General features: G+C 31.4%; 1 protein-coding gene across 1 annotated transcript in view; it reads right to left on the bottom strand.

Moving 5' to 3' along the window:
- LOC134692154 (kinesin-like protein unc-104) overlaps positions 1–16,283 on the bottom strand; it is a 107,395-nt gene extending 91,112 nt beyond the window's left edge. The window contains exons 1-3 of the mRNA XM_063552593.1: positions 16,221–16,283; positions 7,450–7,692; positions 5,810–5,918 (exon numbers count right to left, since the gene is read on the bottom strand). Coding sequence (XP_063408663.1) covers positions 5,810–5,909 — 100 coding nt within the window. The 5' untranslated portion in view covers positions 5,910–5,918; positions 7,450–7,692; positions 16,221–16,283. The remainder of the gene's footprint in view (positions 1–5,809; positions 5,919–7,449; positions 7,693–16,220) is intronic.
- Positions 16,284–19,938: the final 3,655 nt, after the last annotated feature.

The raw sequence follows: 19,938 nt of genomic DNA, 5'->3' as shown, positions 1-19,938 counted from the left end.
ACGCCGGACGACGCCGGACGCCGGACGCAAAATATTGAGAAAAGCTCACTTGGCCCTTTGGGCCAGGTGAGCTAAAAATAAGATTGGTATGTACTGCGCTGTTTCTAGTGTTGCAGTTAATTGAATGTATGGAATTTGTATTCAAATTGTTACTGTTATTAATCTTGTATTTATGCAGACATTCTCAGCTTAGTGGTTTCATTCCAAATCTCGGGATTAATGCAGTCTTTTGTAAAGGTTACAGAGACAGATACAGAAAATAAGGTCGTAATTCATGTAAAGGTTAAAAAAAACGTTCAGAGTAGGAAAACATTTTTTTTGAAGATTCATCCTAAAAAAATGATACATCTATTTACCCGTTTACTATCTTAAAGGAGAGGAGGGGGATTTCAGAAGGATAAGAAGTGTGCTTCAGCTGAACCCCCTCCCTAAAAAACACATAACAACAAGATATTCTGTTATCGGAATCTAGAACTGGTGAGATATATGTAGAACGACCCATAGTAAGGAATGATTCCTTATTGATACAATTATATTGCTTGATAATTCTGATTTGGTACTTTTGCCGGTAATAGCATAATTATTCTACCATGATTAACACAATTCCAACTTAGCAGATGTATTCTATTTGTCTATCTCAGAGATCCTAAATTTCAATTGCGGGATAGTAGTACAACAAAGCAGTTATTGATGATATGTTAATAGCTACTTGCATATATTAAGAGGATTCCATTATATTGGACTTCCGATATACGCTATCACCCATTGCCTATTATTATATTTAAAATCACCACTAACGTAAAATGTGTTCAATTTGCCTATCCGTCTATATCCACCAGTCCATCACACTTCAGTTTCAGTTTAGAAATGTTTTGACCAAATGATTCTATTAATGGTTTGTAAATATTATGTTACGGATCAATTTTGTGATGTATGCTGGTGGAATAACATCTCATCTGCCATAAGAAATTAAGAATTTTCTTACATTTCTTAGGGCCATATATCTCTTGCCTTTCCAAAAGCCAGGTTGACCCGGCTATTGCAATCCCATGAAGTTCATCATCTGTCAACCTTAAACCAAATGCTCCACATGGCACAGCTTTATACGACCGCAGATTTCGAACCCTAAACAGTTGGGGAAAGTATGAAAACTACCTTCAAGCTTGATACAGCTCTGAATTTGGATTGCGGTTAAATAGTTGACAAAACATAGTTTTCTGACCCAGAATAAATGTGGTCTGAGAACTAGAACTCAAAAACTAAAAAATTGGACATTTACCTATTATGGTCCAATATCCAAAATCTAAATACAGCATATCAAAGAACCCCCAAGAATTCAGTTTTTGTTAAAATCAAACTAAGTTTAATTTTGGACCCTTTGGACCTTAATGTAGTACAATTTGAAAACGGGACCAAAAATGAAGAATCTACATTCACAGTTAAGATTCGGCATATTAAAAAAAACCAATTATTCAATTTTTGACGAGATTAAACAAAGTTTAATTTGGACCCTCTTGGTCCCTAATTACTAAACTGTTGGGACCAAAACTCCCAAAATAAATCCTAAACTTCCTTTATGGTCATAAACCTTGTGTTAAAATTTCATAGATTTCTATTTACTTATACTAAAGTTATGGTGCAAAAACCAAGAAAAATGCTTAATTGGGCCCCTTTTTGGTCCCTAATTCCTAAACTTTTGGGACCAAAACTCCCAAAATCAATCCCAACCTTTCTTTTGTGTTCTTGAACATTGTGTTTGAATTTTATAAATTTCTATTCACTTATACTGAAGTTATTGTGTGTAAACCAAGAAAAATGTCTAAATGGGCCCTTTTTTGGCCCCTAATTCCTAAACTATAGGGACCAAAACTCTCAAAATCAATCCCAACCTTCTTTTTGAGGTAAATAACCGTGTGTTAAAATTTCATAGATTTCTATTAACTTACAATAAAGTTAAAGTGCGAAAACCAATGTTTTTTCGGACGACGAAACGCAATTATCTTTTCAAATATCTACTTGTATGCAACATTTGAAAAAAAAAACTTACCCCCTCCCCCCTTTTTCCAAGCCCCCCCCCCCCCCCCCCGCCTCCCCTCAACCCTAATGTTTTATGACATATTACATTTATTGAACAATCTGAAGAAAAAATCCCAGACAAGACTGTGAGTGAAGCAAAGAATGAAGTCATTTTCCAAATTGAACCCTTTATTTATCTATTTTTTTCACAGAAATTTCTATTTATGCAGTTTTTTAGTGGATGTTGCTATGGATAATATGTCTGTTCGTGGTAACTATTGAAGTCAACAACACTTAACGATTGTAGTTTAAAGTTTGCGTTAGCTTTTATGTATTTTTCTTATCAGTTATGAAAAATTCAGGACATTTAAGCTCTTAAACTGCAATATTCTGCAAATGAAAACTCCGTTTCCAAGGAAAAAATCGGTTGCTATGGTGATAAAACTAAAAAAAATCCCACACATTTTTCTATTAAATTTGGTAAAGTAGTATCCAAACTTCATAACTACAGTGCTAACTATTCTGTACACATTTGCACTTTTCTGAAAAACACCAGAGAAAATGGGGTAATTCAGCAAAAATCCCATTTTTAGAAAGTTGAAAAAATGCATTTTTTCACAAAATTTTACAAAAAAAATACAAATTTGGTTGACATGCAATTTTCATTAAAATGAAGCTTAAACCAAGTTCTATCAATGTTACATATGAAAATTAATGAAAAATGTATTATTCTATTCATAATCAGGCTCTGAAATGTGGTGATATAGTTGATTTTCGAAAGATTTTACAACGCTTAACAACCAAAAAATTGTGTGTCCGTTACCATGGCAACCACTCATAATTTCCCACTCAAAATTATTTTTTGAGCATTTTTCATATATTGCTTCTACTAGGCCAATTATAGATAAAATCTGAAACCCCCCATGTATCACATGTATATGGCACACTGCCTGGTTCTTATAAAGAGCTGTACTTAACTATTAAAGTGTTTTGTTATCCTGGAAAGCAAAAAACAGAAAATGATTGGTCAAGATTTTGAATGAAATTGTCATATTGTGATGCAGAAATACAATTTATTTGTGGGATTTATCAGTAAAATTAAGAAAACTTTGTTATTTGCTTTATGTTTTTTTCAAATATAGAATATTTATATGATCGATTCAAAATATTAAAATCTTTAAACAGTAAGGGTTCTATAAAGAAATGAACAGTATTTTTTTTCTATTTTATTATACATGTATATAGCAAAAAGACAATTAAGTGACCTCTATAATTCTAAAGCATTTAAAACAAGCTCAGAGACCTTCACTTTTCTATTACATTTTTTTTGATAGCAGTTAATAAACTGAAAATTTTAAAATAAAATTTAATACTGTTTTTTTTTTTGTTTTTTTTTTGTGTGTATGAAACAAAAGTCAGACTTTCTCATTTAGAAAGAAGCAATAAAAATCTTATTGCTGACAATGTGATTGTCACTTGCTTTGATTATTCTTGTCTCAAGGGTTTTCTTTCTTTTGAGAATGCATTGTGGAGTTCCAATTTCACTTTGGGAAAGCCATGCATACATTTGTAGTACAAATTCATATGTTGTACGAAAACATATGATCTGGCCATATATATCATTTAATTTTTTTTAACATAGCATTTAATTCTAATATATGTTACATTTTGAATCGGAAATTTGAACTTTGAACATAAAAGATAATAAAACTAATACAGAAATTATTTAACAGGATGAAAGCAGTATAGTTCCACATGAAATCAATTACACATCATATAGATGAAATTTGCATAATGAAGATGTAGATTTAAATGTAGATAGCACATAAAATATTTATTAAATTTCAATACTTGTTATACATCCATATATATCATAGGATAACAATTTAATGTTACATATATCTAACGATTATTCCTATTTTAAATCAATATAATGTCAATTACTTTTTCCAATCAATAAAATTAAAGCTCAACAAACAATTTGCACTAAGTACCAGAACAATGAGTAAAATGAGTGTTGATTAATAAGGTGGGAGGAACTAATATTCTATAATCTAAGGTTGTTTTCTTTCAAATTGGAAACATAATTTCGAATCAAATGATAACTTTTAGTAAATAAACTAGAGGCTCTAAACAGCCTGTGTCGCTCTGGCACCTTGGTCTATGTGAATATTAAACAAGTGTCGCAGATGGATTCATCACAAAATTATGTTTGATGATAGTGATGTGTTTGTACATCTTACTTTACTCTTTTACATTCTTGCTGCTTACAATTATCTCTATCTATAATGAGCTTGGCCCAGTAGTTTCAGTGGAAAATTGTTAAAAATTGACTGTAAAGGACAATAACTCCTTAGGGGGTCAATTGACCATTTCAGTCAAGTTGACTTATTTGTAAATATAACTTTGCTGAACATTATTGCTGTTTACAGTTTATCTCTATCTATAATAATATTCAAGATAATAACCCAAAACAGCTAAATTTCCTTAAAATTACCAATTTAGGTGCAGCAACCTAACATCGGGTTGTCCAATTTATCTGAAAATTTCAGGGAAGATAGATTTTGACCTGATAAACAATTTTACTTCACGTCAGATTTTCTCTAAATGCTTTAGTTTTAGAGTTATAATCTAAAAACTGAATTTTACCCCTATGTTCTATTTTTAGCCATGGCGGCCATCTTGGTTGGTTGGCTGGTGTCACTGGACACATTTTTTAAACGAGATACCCCAATGATGATTGTGGCCAAGTTTGGTTTAATTTGGCCCAGTAGTTTCAGAGGAGAAGATTTTTGTAAAAGTTAACAACGACAGACGACGACGACAGTCCCCAAGTGATGAGAAAAGCTCACTTGGCCTTAAAAGGCCAAGTGAGCTAAAAATCAGCATACATATGAATTGAACATCTACATTATATTGATATCAAAAGATACCATTTCATAAAAATCTGGCAAGAATTGAATGTGTGCAAGATAGCCTTTGCAAATGCAAATTTCCATATACTTCATTTTTAGAAGGTGCTTATTCCTTTAAAAATCATTCATAGATATTGATTTTTTTCAAACTCATGCAAGTCATCACTGAAATTCACATTTGACTTAAATTCAAAAAAAAAACTGGGAAGAATTATATGTGAGAAGGTTCTATTAAGACTAGGCCTAAAGGTCATAAAACTTTCGAGCACAAGTTTCGTACTCAGACTCGAAAATCAACCAATCAAAATACTGGATTTGGTGTTTCAGGCACTAATTTTGTACTCGAAGTTCTGAGTAAAGTTTTATGACCGAGGACCCAGATGTATGGATGGACTGTATTTCTATGCAGCAGGGGGTAATACTGTAAATTCAGAAATTATTGCAAGGTTTTTATTTTTGCGAAAAATGCGACAGAGTTGTATATGCAATAATTTAAACTCGCATTTTGAAATATTTCATATGAATTTAACAGGATTTTTCTCAAAATCGTAATAATTAATAATCTAAAAACTGAATTTTACCCCTATGTTCTATTTTTAGCCATGGCGGCCATCTTGGTTGGTTGGCTGGTGTCACTGAACACATTTAAGTATAAAATGACAAAATCGCAATAATAAATGCATGCAATAATTTCTGAATTTACAGTAGTCATTAAAGTTCAGTAAGCTATTAAAAAATCTTTGAAAAGGAATAGCTTTAATCTGTTTAGTTTAAAAAAAAAAAAACACTTAAAAAAATTACAAAAATTGTACAGAATCCTACATAACATCCACCTTTTTTCTTTTAATATTGTCAGTACAAACATAACATATACTTACTTGTGGTGTTTCCGGTCATTCCAATAATACAGTTAGACTTATGTGCCACCTCTCTACTATTGAATGGACGGACACGCACAGCTACCTTTACTGACGACATTTTTTTTCTCTGCAAAATGTAAAAGTTGCATAAAGTTATTCAATTATTTTTTTTTTAATTTGCATGACATCATAAAGCATTATCATATGTAGAAAACTGTATGTACTCATGCAAATGCATTGATCATCCAATAAAAAGGTGGTTCAGACCTCCCCCCCCCCCCCTAATATCTGCCACTGCCAAATACCATTAATTTTCCACAAGGGGTTCCACTTAAATTTACCAATTACTTTAACGATTTCCTATTGTAGACCCCTGAAAAAAGGGATGTGGATGACATGCTTCAGCAAATTTCTCTAGCATGACAAAGAAGAGGTCATTTGATCCCTGTCTTCAATTTTTTTAGAATATATTGAATATTCACTCTTTCAAGAGTTTGGAAGAAAGAAATCTGCACTCAATCTATGGAAATATTGGATATTGTTCCAAATAATTTTCAGATACATTTGATAAGTTTTACCATCTGACCAATGCACACAACTAATATGTTTTTGTGAACATTCTCATTCCTGTAAAAGTATTATCAAAAACTAACTTTCACTTTTTGTCTGATGTTTGAAATCGGATGAAAGTCAATATGGTTAGTGTTTGCTAGTCCTCCCTTGTATATTTCTTATGTAAATTTTCTGTACATGACCTTATATAGTTGTAAAAATAACCAACTATGACAGATGGCCTATTTTGGATAGCCCAATTTCATAAACTGACCAGACATATACATATCATGAATAATATATATATTTGGTCATTTTTTACTTATTTGTAGATCTTACTTTGCTGAACATGATTGTTTTTAACAGGTTATCTCTATCTAGAATAATATTAAAGATAATAACCCAAAAACGATTAAATTTCCTTAAAATTACCAGTTCAAGGGCAGAATCCCAACAACAGGTTGTCTGATTTGTAAAGTATAAAATTGAGAATGGAAATGGGGAATGTGTCAAAGAGACAACAACCCGACCAAATAAAAAAGAACAGCAGAAGGTCACCAACAGGTCTTCAATTTAATGTAGCGAGAAATTCCCGCACCCGGAGGCGTCCTTCAGCTGGCCCCCTATGTATGTGATTCTGTATAAAAATCAAAATCAAGCCACCACATTTTCTCACAAATGTCATGAACAAATGATGTACATAGTATACAGTATACTATTTCAAAATTTAGCTTTGAAATCTGAAATTATCTGAAATCTCTGAAAAATTTTACAAAATTAACACAACAGATGGTAATTACTATTGGACTAAATATTACCTTTTATATCTTCTTTCAAAATCTTCAACGACAGATTACATAATTCTAAATTTGTACGAATAAAAATATAAACAAATTTTAAGATTTACCACTTGTTTACATAATATATCTCTTAAATCCACTTTTGGCTTATCTCCAAATAAGATGATTCACAAATTTCTGCCGAAATGCAGTACTCTGAGAATGACGTCACTGCAAACTTTAACATAAAATTTTAATAACTCTAAACAGATAATCAGTACAAAAGTTATAAATGCAAAAATCAATCTTACAAATAAGTCTTCTTACCTTTAAAAATTTCACTCCAAAATTATATAATTAAATTTCCAAATATCTATGTAATAATCTCGGTAGTACAGCAAAAGTTGAAATGCTGCACGATTGTTTAGACTCTCCCACACTCTGTCTGGAGAACCAGTTCAAATATTCCAAAGCAAAACTCCATCACAAATAAATAATAGAGAAAAATGTCCAATTCCTACAGGTTTGACTGTCATATATCCATTTTAACTGTCACTAGAATACTCTTCACTGAAAAAGATCAAAATCTGAATTATTTTCACTAAACGATGCGTTGATATTTTCCTCAAATGTTAATGAATAACGTCACCGTCTTTTACTCACAATCATATAATTATCATAATTCTCATGAATGCTACCATATTAAGCTTCCCTGCAACACAGATTTTCAAAACATACAAGTGATGCTGTGAATGTTTTAAAAGATGGAACAATGGCTAATTCTTTAAAGTATCAAACTGATATTGATTTTTAAATATAATTATTATATACCCAACAATGCCATTGTATGATTATGCTAGAAAATTATTTCTAATGTGATTTTATTGAATTTCTATAAACATGAAACAAGAAAACAAGATGTTTAGTTATTACAATGTAATGTTAATTTAATGGTTATTGATTTCCAATGGCATTACTGGGGATGATATATCAGACTTGTCAGAAAGAAGGATCGGTGTAAAGGTCGTCTAGAAACGGAAAAAAGATAACATATGTTAGGTGCTCATTTTTCTAAAGCCTTCTGTAAATTTCATCAAATTAATTGCATGAGTCTCACCTGAGCATCTACATCTCTTATTTCCAAGGATAAAATGACCCATCTACTTTAGAAACATAAATATTTGACCATGTGCATGATGACATTGAAATTTCAAATAAAAAACCTTAAGTCCCCTTCAACAACTTCATTAGTAGGAGACTAATAATGTGAGATACCTTCATTAACCCTTTCCAGGTGAAGTTGAGCAATCCCATGTTTCTACAATATAACATACATCAAGTATATTCTCAAGACCAAATTTAAGAATATTATGTAAAACCCTACACTTTTCATCAAAAAAATATGCTGTTAATTAAATTGTTTTCAACTTTACAAAATGTACCTATCCTTTTTATTTATCACAATTTTTCCACTGATACACAATGTTATTTAATGTGACTTAATCTCATGAAAGCTCTATTGGTGCTGTTGTGTTTTAGAGACCTTAAAGTCAGTATTCTCAGTTAAATATATATATATTACTCATCTATTTATAAAAAATAGTTTTCTAATAAGGTTTAATCTTCAGGGTGGTTCAATCAAGTTTAATTTTTACATCAAATTCAAGTAATTTCTTGTTTTGGGGTTTTTATACTAGATAGTTGTTTCATTTGCAAACAGGGTTTTGTACCTTATTCATATGTCTAAATGTTGTTTTTTTATAGATTTCTTGGCTGAGTATTTTTTTTCCCTAGTTAATGGTAATAAAGTTTAAATGGGGAATCTTGAATCTTTATAAAATTAATATTTTTTATTCTACAGGATAGAAAAAACGTTGGTTTTGTTTTTTTATCCTCCACCAGGTACTGCTTTGAATTTTGATTTGAATTTATGTCCAGAAAAGGGAAAGGTTATGTTAATAAACAAAAAGGGTGAAAAGCTAACATACACCTTGAAAATGAGGCTTATTAATGAGCTGTTCATATCAAAGGCAGATAATTTATCATCTCCCAATTATAAACATCAAAAATATATATTCCATAAATGCAACAAGTGTGTTACGATATTTCTCCCTCAAGACAGTTAAATTTTAATATTTGAAGTGTGAGGCTTGCTAAGCTTTTTAAAGGATTAAAATTAACTGTTGAGAGTGGATAAATAACGTAATACACGATTTATAATGGTGGAATCTGTTTCTCTAATAATTTTTATCCTTCCTTTTCAAAGATTTGAAGAAATGTGTGTGTGCTCTAAGCCTCTTTATATGTGACGTAATTAGGCATGGTCACCCTTTTTCAGGATGTCACAATAAGAGATTCAGAAAAAATCAGTAAAATTAAACGTCATAATTAAATTTCGACCAATCATTTGCTGAGAACAGATATTTAGCTAGTGATGAGAAATATAATCTCACACTGCTAAAGAAATGTGAAAAAAGTACAAAATAAGAGACTAAAAACATCCTTCCTCTTTTGGTAATTCTAAACCTTTCTTGACCATGATATACTATAAATCAATACCAATATAGATCTGTCTGACGTTAAACCAAATTCGTATAAGTTAAATTATTCATCTATGAACCTGTTAGACATACAAGGAATTCCAATACAATCAATGAGAGAAAGAAATAACAACATTGATTACTGCATCTTAAAAATCAATAAGCAGTAATTGTTTTCATCTTAATCTCGGAAAGGGATCAAAAACTAATCAATAAAGATTTAATTTCAGATTAATATTTCAAGAATCCCTTAATTAATGTAAAGCTACTCTAGGGGCTAAATACAGGTGAATCCATGATGTTAAAGTCAAAATACATTCGGCAAAATTGATATAACTTTTTTCTTACACTTATTTGGAAAATGTGTCCCCATGAACATAAGATAGTACAGTTATCTACTGTTGTACTGCACAAAGCTTTTGTTTAGAATATTGCTAATAGTAATACAGCAGCTGAGCTACAAAAACAATTTTTTTTTTAAATATTTTGTTCTTTATACACCTGTCATGTTTTGTCGTGTCCAAACTAAAAATTTCATTTTCTATTCCTGTTTAACAGAGAGGGTTATACCTGTAACTCAGTGGCATATCCAGAACTTTTGATAAGGGGGGGAGGCCATTAAGTCATGCTTCAGTGATTCCCTTTATAATCAATCAATTTTTCCCACAATAAAGCGGACCAGGATGTGTCTGGATTTCGGAGATGATTCCTTGTCCTTCCAAAAATTGTTCAAATATTGAAGACATGAATTTTAGTGAGATAGATTGTGTAAAAAATTTCATAAAATTTGTCACAGCTAATATTAAAGAAGTTGCAAGATATATATAAAAGTGGAACAGACAGACAAATGAAGGAATGCACTTCCACATCAATATATGTAAACTTCCTGTTTGAGAAATACAGGGTATTGGAGATATCATTATCAAAACAAAATGATAAAGGGAAATTAACAAAATGATGAAGATAAAATTCATTTTGCAGTCGGAACTAAAATCTAAATCTTGCATTTCATTCAGCTTTGGATTGATTCATTCATGCAATTCATTAGGAGGAGGTATGTACCAGCTTTATTGTTCAATAACCCTTCTATGCTACTGATAAGTATCTGCTTAATTTAGGCATTTTTATATAAGATTTCTATTGAATATATTGAAAATATCACCTACAAAATGTACAAATAGGAAATACAAATGTATTCCAGTCAACATAAAAGTACTCTGTTCATTGATTTTCATGTATAATGTCAGTTCCAGTACTTTTGGCTAATTGTGGTGGCCAGTTGGGTCAAAATCTTTAATTGTTTTTACATAGGCGGTAACGGTAACGTTTTTTCCTGTAGCTCAGTCCATATCGTAAACTTATCTGTATGATAGCTAGTTTCGAAGCTGAGACATTTTCACATATGTGGTTATTTTTGGGGTACGAAGTGAGATTACTTTTTCCTTAAATTAGCAAACCCCCAACATCCTTTTGTGATGCGGCTCCTTGTGGTAAAATATCCCCTTTTTAACACCATAAGTTCTTTGAAAATATTATAATTTGAACACATTCAATAGCTCCATAGTCATGATAGTTTTTACACATTAATTCTATGTTCCTCTTCTTTCCTAATCACCACAAATAATTAAGTTCAGTCATTTGTTAAAAATAGAAACATGTCCAATATCACTACACAGAGATTTTTTCTTTACACGTGACTTTTGAGTTCCGCATTTCGAGGCGCATTAGGGATGTTGTCCCAGTTATTATTGGTGGAGGAAGCTGGAGTGCCCAGAGAGATCAAGATCATTGGTACACAAACTCACAGTCCTACTCCTAGTCAATTAGGAGGAGAATTGAACCCAAGTGCCATGTTAGGGTTCTTACTCACAAACTCAGTGTTCACAGGCTATTATTAAAGAAGATTAACTACTTATATCACTTAGCCAAAGAGGCTTTGGAAGGCATTACTATCAATTGGTTAGACTATAATTATGGACTAAGAAAGATAACTATAATTTAAAATATTACATTAACATTAACAATGTCACCATTGATTTTTTTTAAGAACAGACGCTAGATTCATGCACCATGCACAATTCATCTAATTTTCTTGACAAGTATCAGTGGCAGATCCAGGGGAGGGCTCTGCGGGTTTGAAACCCCCTTTTTGGGGACGATCATAGCATTTGAATGGGCACATATGATTGGGGAATGTATCAAAGAGACAACAACCCAACCATAGAAAAAACAACAGCAGAAGGTATATGGATAGGATGCATGTCCACTCAAATTGTATACAGAAAGTACTACAAAGCATCCTTTGTTTAATTTCAAATGAAGTGATAAAGTCTGGAAAATTGATAACTACATGAACATGTAATTGGTCAGCCGTATAATAGTATTTTGAATGCATTAATGCAATCTGAACCCCCATAAAACAAAAGAATAACAAACCCACAAAACACTGCATAGAAAACTAAAGATTAATCAACATTTAATCCACTCTAAAATGTGATCTTGTGCTCCAGAAGGCTAGGCTCCACTATTGGTATCAGCCATTGTGTCCATGGTACATTTTTTGTACATGTACATGTAAGTAAAAATTCTGTGATAAGAACTTTCTCTGAATATCAGCAATAAAATGTCATTGTGCAACTATTATTTTGTTTATGTCTTATAAAAAAACATTGATACATCAATAGATTTGAAACACATTCGATGTTCTTCAGATTATTACACTGAAGCATAACAATGAAAGTTGCGTTCGTAATATCATGACGCCAATTTCAAGCCGCGAGAACAAACCTCAATTTCACCATAATAATTTATCTTGCCATTTAAATATCTCTTGATACGGGTTGCTCTTGTTATTATTATGAACAAGAATGTGTCCATAGTACACGGATGCCCCACTTGCACTATAATTTTCTATGTTCAGTGGACCGTGAAATTGGGGTCAAAACTTTAATGGGGAATTAACAGTAGAAAGATCATATCATAGGGAACATGTGTACTAAGTTTCAAGTTGATGTGACTTTAACTTCATCAAAAACTACCTTGACCAAAAACTTTAACCTGAACTTCGCACTATCATTTTCTATGTTCAGTGGACCATGAAATTGGGGTCAAAACTATAATTTGGCATTACAATTAGAAAGATCATATCAAGGGGAACATGTGTAATAAGTTTCAAGTTGAATGGACTTCAACTTCCTCAAAAACTACCTTGACCAAAAACTTTAACCTGAACTTTTGCACTATCATTTTCTATGTTCAGTGGACCATGAAATGGGGTCAAAACTATAATTTGACATTAAATTAGAAAGATCATATCATGGGGAACATGTGTAATAAGTTTCAAGTTGATTGGACTTCAACTTCATCAAAAACTACCTTGACCAAAAACTTTAACCTGAACTTTTGCACTATCATTTTATATGTTCAGTGGACCATGAAATTGCGGTCAAAACTATAATTTGGCATTAAAATTAGAAAGATCATATCATGGGGAACATGTGTAATAAGTTTCAAGTTGATTGGACTTCAACTTCATCAAAAGCTACCTTGACCAAAAACTTGAACCTGAAGCAGGATGAACGAACGGACGAAAGGAGGCACAGACCAGAAAACATTTAATGCCCCTCTTCTATCGTAGGTGGGGCATAAAAACACGAAGGTTGCACAGATATTTTACGATGTTTGCAGTTTGATTTACGAAAATTGTCTTCTACCACTGTAGGACACTATTAGTTACATACGGAACACATATTTTTCAGATGGAAATACGATTTTTTAAAACACTGGACAACTTATTAATGGTGATTTTTTAGCATGTATGATAATAATACTTTCAAAATAAACGTTCATCTATTCAATTTACGCGGTTTTCTGACTGCTTTCTTTAAAAATACCTTTGGATGCTTATTATGTCACATATTTGTCCCCAAAATGTATGCTCTTTTGTGGGGAAAAACATTCTTGGACCATATCTCTTGAGGTTATCCCTATTTTTTTTTTAAATTTTATTGATATGATACTAAAATAATCTAACGCACAACATTTTGTCTGCCAGAGACAAAATTTTCTTGTAAAAAAAGAGGTTTATTGACCAACTATCCATTTTTCCCAATACTGAATTCCTCCACATGTACGAATGTAATTTCATAAATTTGAAACTTTAAAATGATTACATACATGACATAGATACCAATGTAAACAACTGTCATCATTTTTGAAAAAGAAGTATAAATGAAAGTCGATTTATATATCTCCCCTACATGATAGATTTTTTAGGAAATTAACAAGAGTTATCTAATATTAATCACAGAGAGGGACTTAAGCATGCATTTTTTAATTGTAGCTTATTTAACGTTAAAACAAATTTTAATACACTATAAAAATATATTACTTTATACAAATATAATTATAAGGACTTTGTTAGCTAAATCTACAAATTTTATTAAATATTATTATTAAGTTTTATTTCAATAAATTAATATGCTAATACATGTACATGTATATGTTTCTTATAACTAAATTGCTAGTTTTTATTATAAAACATATATGTACTTAAACTGATTTCTCAAGAAAATTCTACAATTTGTCCAAATTTAGAAGAAATTTTCTTTCTTTAAGTTGTTTGCTTCCAGCAAACTTTTTCGCAGACATGCTTTTCGTATGCAGTGCAACCTTTCTTGTAAAAATCTGGTGATTGCAATATATATGTACAAGTGCACATGAAAAAGAAACATAAACATCGCTCCGTCATCAAGATAAACTACTGTGGATTCATTTATTTTCGTGGGTACCAATTTTCGTGGTTTGATGAAAACTTACATATTCGTGGATATTTAATTTCGTGGTTTTGGCAAAGTCTACACTCATTCCTTTACAAAATTTGTATTTCGTTGAACATTTGAATTCGTGGTTCTCCTGTACCCACGAAATCCACGAAAATTGGTATCCAACAAATATTAATGAATCCACAGTATATCTTATTGTACCTTTTATACACGTGCATACCTGAATATCCATGCTTCTTTATTGATTGTATACAAATGGTTGACAATTGTTAAACTTCGGCTTCAAAACGCAACTTTTAAATAGCTGTCATATTTTCACAGCACTGATCATGCTAATCGATTTAAATGTTTTTTAACGATTATAAACGTGAAATCTATCCGAAAAAAAATGATAAAATCGTGCACAGTTTAAGTTTATGATATATGTATGCATTGGTTCAAGAATTTGATTAACAATATTTTTTACCTGCCACTCGTTTCATATGACTAAGTAAATTTAAATATTATAAAGTAAAATGTATTATTAAATGATATGACTCTTTTTAAGAGCAAATCAGCCCTAATATGGATAAATCACCAAGTGCAATACTGGCGACGTTGTCCTGTCAACATAAATCAGGAGTTAATATTGCTTTTTGGACAGGGTCAATAGGGCAAAAACTTCGGGTTTCAATTTTTCTACACCTTACTTATTTATCTTTTGACATATTGTTATGCATGAAAAACATTTGTATTTTATTTTAAAAACTTTAAAAAAGTTTAAATGATGTTCAGCAAATGTTCAGTGTTTTGTATATATATGGAAATGAAGTCTTGATATATTTCACAGCCTTTTCTAGTACGACTTTTGAATATTAACACTTACATTTCCTATCATCAGAAAGCACACAATTTAATTAAGAGTAAGAATAGTTAAACTGTCTTATTCATTCTTCCCAGTGGCAAGCCACTTGTGACTTGATATTTGCTAGATAAAATGAATTGTCTTATATTTTCAATAGAGTGTAGGTAAACAAAATATTACAGATGACTTGGGTAGGCCTACTATAAGAATGTTTCTGGTAGGCGTGTTGTACATGTACACCATAAATGTGTAGATAAATCAATTTTGAAATACGGCATAACAAGTTTAAGTGGGTTTGACAACCTAGAAATCAAAATATATCGTAATTTCGAGACTGGATGACATTTTTTACATAAAAGCGAGTAACGTACCTTGTGTTATACTAAGGTTAAACAATTCTGAAACAAGTGCCGGTGTCTCCAAGACTCTGGTTACACCCAAATGACTTCTATATATATGCCTACATTCTTTTAATATATATGTTTGTAAAAAACACCATTACCGTTTAGGCTTGATATTATACAGCTAGTATATGATCAGATATGGACATGTTATTATTAGTAAAGCTGAGCATGGGACAAACAGGAGATTGGTAGGGGCCCACTACTGCAGTAGCCAGTTACTAAAATTTGGGTTGGGCCCCTAAAACTTTTATGAAAATGCCCATAGACTAGTGCTTCTCTTAATTTTCATATTTTGGCAAGTTTGACCCTTAGTCAGAAAATGTTACTCTTAATCCCTGGAAGACCGACCCTGGGACCTCCCTTTTAATTGATGAAAAATGCAACTGTCAGCCTCAGGACAAGGTCAAAAATTTATCCTGTCTTTCTGCTCAATATCTTGTTTCTTAACTTATACGTTATCTTGACCATGTATGTGTTTCATAAATCAGTGTGTTTGTAGTGTGAAATGTTTAAATATGAGTGTTACCATATTATGAATTTGCGAATGATCATCGATAAATTTTCTATCAGTCGTTTCAACAACTTCCGGTAATGATCAAGGGACCATCTCAAAGGTATTATTCTTCATAAGTTCATCTAGTATAATTTTCAGAATTTTTTATACCGAATTCAACATGCCTATATTTGTCAAGGATTGAATTTAATATATTTAATATATAAAGGGAAAAACGACAAAGCAAGTATGGTGTGTTTATTTTTGTTTGAAACGCTCATATATATGAGCCTCCTCGTGTGCTTTTTTTATATCATGTGATTATACTGTCATCTTTTTAGTGATTATTTGATTACCAAACTCCAAATATTTCATAATTATTTGATTATTTGATTATCTTTTTTTTTTATAAAATTGATTATGTGATTACAGAAGACAATAACTAGACAATATTTATTAGCACAAACACATTTATATTTAATAAATGGTTATGGCATACAAAATTAAGACAATATAAACTGACAATAGTTCATTCATATCTTTAATATCTTTAATTCCTCATAAATGAGATTCAATGAACATACAATTAATGAATATAAGCAAACATTACAACATAATTACAACAAATTATTAGTATGAGCAAAGTATAAGGTAAATACACAAAAGATGATATGTAAATAGTCCCCAAAAATATATTTAAAGTATAAATGCAGTGACACATCATGTATTGACACATCTACTAACACTGTCTAAGAGATCGACTATATTCTGCTACACACTGGATAACATGTGCATGACAAAGCTTAAGAAATTGAACCGATTCATCTATACTTGAAAAAATTGTCAATGGTTTTCGACCGAGTATAACACTTGAAACAGGATTTCGTCGTCATACATGCTTAGTTCACAGTAAAGATGCACTGGAAAATTGTCACTTAAAATGTCCCACCAAACTTCGCGCTGTGCATTAGTACTTGGACAATTGCAACAAGCGTGTACATAAACATCTTTAAAATTCCTTGTACACAGGGCCGTAACTACATTGAGGCAAATGAGGCAAATGCCTCATGTTTTAAATTTCAAAAAAAAAGAAAAAAAAAGATTGTCCTCATATCAAATTGTTTCAACGGAAAGTGTCTTGCAAGAAGCAAGTTCTCTTCACTCTCTGCTGTCGCCCCTGCATGTTTTACATAATCCATGTTTCTATTTTACTTTTGGTGTTGAGAGTTGGTGGTCTATTGTTTTTACCTCTGTGTCCCGGATTTGTCTTTTGTTCATTTTTTGTCCTACTGAATGACTAGTCTGAGTGTTGATTTTCATTTGTAAACGTGTCACACTGTGTAATGTTGCATGATCACCGATGTCCAGGCATTATGCGAGAAAATATTTTCAGAAAATGCGATGTTGCTGACACAGAAAAAAATTGTCGTTTCTTCATGGAGAATTAATTGAACTTGATATCAAAGAATACAAAACTGCCTTTTTTGTATATGAAACCACAGACTCTTGGGTATATGATACAGATAAAAAAAATATTTCTTGTTATTGATTAAAATATTCAATTTTCTATATTTATAATACATATCTATCACTTCTGTGGATGTTTCACCTAGTTCCGAGTGATTTAAACGACTCAGAGAAAATACCCATTTTTTCTTGGTATGGATTGTAAAATTGGGTATTTTCTCTGAGTCGTTTAAATCACTCATATACCCAAGCGCCTGTGGATAAAACTAGATATGTGACATGGTTTAAATTAAAGTAAGTCCACCAATTTCCCGGTATCAAATTATTTTTGGAAAAAAAACATCAATGTATTGCCATATAACCTTTTACATCAAGGGTGCAATTTGCCTGATTAAGTCGTGTTCAGACCCTTTAACAGAAATAAAGGAATATGCAGTACACGTGCACGGGAGCTTATCGCACACAATGTCAATGTATTGAGAAAAAAAACAAATGATCAATGGTCAAAGTTTTTTATTCCTGTCCTTCATCTTGATAGTTGCTGGAGGGTCTTCGATAATAAAAGAATCATAAATACCGTAAAACAAAGTCAATATGGTCCCTATAGTGTAGACTTAAGCAGTACTAGTACTTAAAGTATATTACTCAGATTGCACACTGTCACTATATATAAATCTAGTCATAAAAAAATCTCAAGTCAGCACAATACAAGACAAGAACAGATAGACAGATCCGGTATTAATGATTATGAGAATTACGATTTTTGCTTTATCCTACATATCGGTCTTTTAATGTTTTCCCTAAAACCTTAAAGTCTTAAATAACAATGAAGCTATGTTTTTTTATACCAGAATATTGTCGAAAAAATAGCTAAGAATAATTTGCGTTTCTATGTAAGAAAGAGTCCGGGAAACGCTCAGAATGCACGATTTTAAGTTATTTTTCTCAGAGCTTCTGGGGACCTTGAGCGGCCCCCAGACCCCTCGCCAAAAATTTTTCGCCTCGCTACGCTCGGCGAATATATTTTGCATCACTACTAAATGAGGCTAGTTACGGCCCTGGTACATATAAATGATTATATTAGAGTGACAGTGGTATTCAAAGCGAAGAAAAAAAAGAATATGAATATCCCTAGCATCACTGAAGAGACATTTATTGTCGAAATCCGGATATGGTGTACTAAAGAAATATTGACACCGAAAGTTTGTGGCACAACATCCTGTCCACAAGTTAACAATTTTTTTTTCTTCTGTGACGTATTAAATTTATATTAAGATCCATTTTGTTACATCTTGTGATCAATTTTATTTGGCAATCGCCAATGGCAGTCAGCAGGGTTAAAGAACATCAGTTGTTCGACCTGTTAGTCAAATGCGTTTTGTTTGAATAACACTTATCAATTCAAAGTTTTAAAAAGTTTTGACGAATTTTGGATTTTTGGAATTTTGATCAACATTTTAAAATTTCAAAATTTCAAATTGTGTAAAAGTTTTGAAATTTTGAAATTTTAACCAAATTATTAAAATATTAAAATTCTAATTATCGTTTTTAAATTTGATAGTTTAGGAATTTGATCAAACTTTTAAAATACTAAACCTTACGTGCAATTTTGATAATTTCACTTTTTCAAAGTTTGATTTTTAAAATTTTGATAAAAATATCAAAAATAGAAAAGGGGCAAAAAGTAGGGTACATGTGAAAAAGAAACGAAACAATATGAATTGAAGACATACTGATATGCATGAAATAAAAACACAGACAGATAGTTGTAAGCGGTGAAAAATTGGATAACAAAATAAATATTTCTCAAAAAAGAAGAGAATTCAGTTAGAAAAACCAGACTTACGGCTCTGATATTGACCACTTTACTTGCTGGTTTTTCTAGCACCCATATTTTAGGAAAAATAGGAGTAACAGTAAAAACTGAAAAACTCGCAGTAGGTCAAATAGTATGGTTAGATTGAGCATGTATATATATATATTCTACTAAACTCTAAGCAATAAAAAGGCTCAATACACGATGTATTATCTCTTTTGATTTCAAATTTTTCTGTTTTGCTCTACGACTTCTTATTTCTGCAATCGTGTTGGCTAAAGTATATATCATTTTATGTACACTATGAACGATCATCTTAAACGTCTTAATTGTTCTTTGTAAGTTGTTGGCCTTAAATCTTCAGCTTTGAGCGTTCCTAAGAAGGTAGATCAAGAAAAGCGCTTCGGTCGTAACTTTTAAAGTTATGTTTTCATTTTTATCGGTTGTGACGATCATAATTATAAATGA

This window comes from Mytilus trossulus, chromosome 12, assembly GCF_036588685.1.
Source record: "Mytilus trossulus isolate FHL-02 chromosome 12, PNRI_Mtr1.1.1.hap1, whole genome shotgun sequence".
NCBI classification, from domain to species: domain Eukaryota; kingdom Metazoa; phylum Mollusca; class Bivalvia; order Mytilida; family Mytilidae; genus Mytilus; species Mytilus trossulus.
Note: the sequence above shows the minus strand (reverse complement) of the source record. Positions and strands in the feature narration are given on the sequence as shown.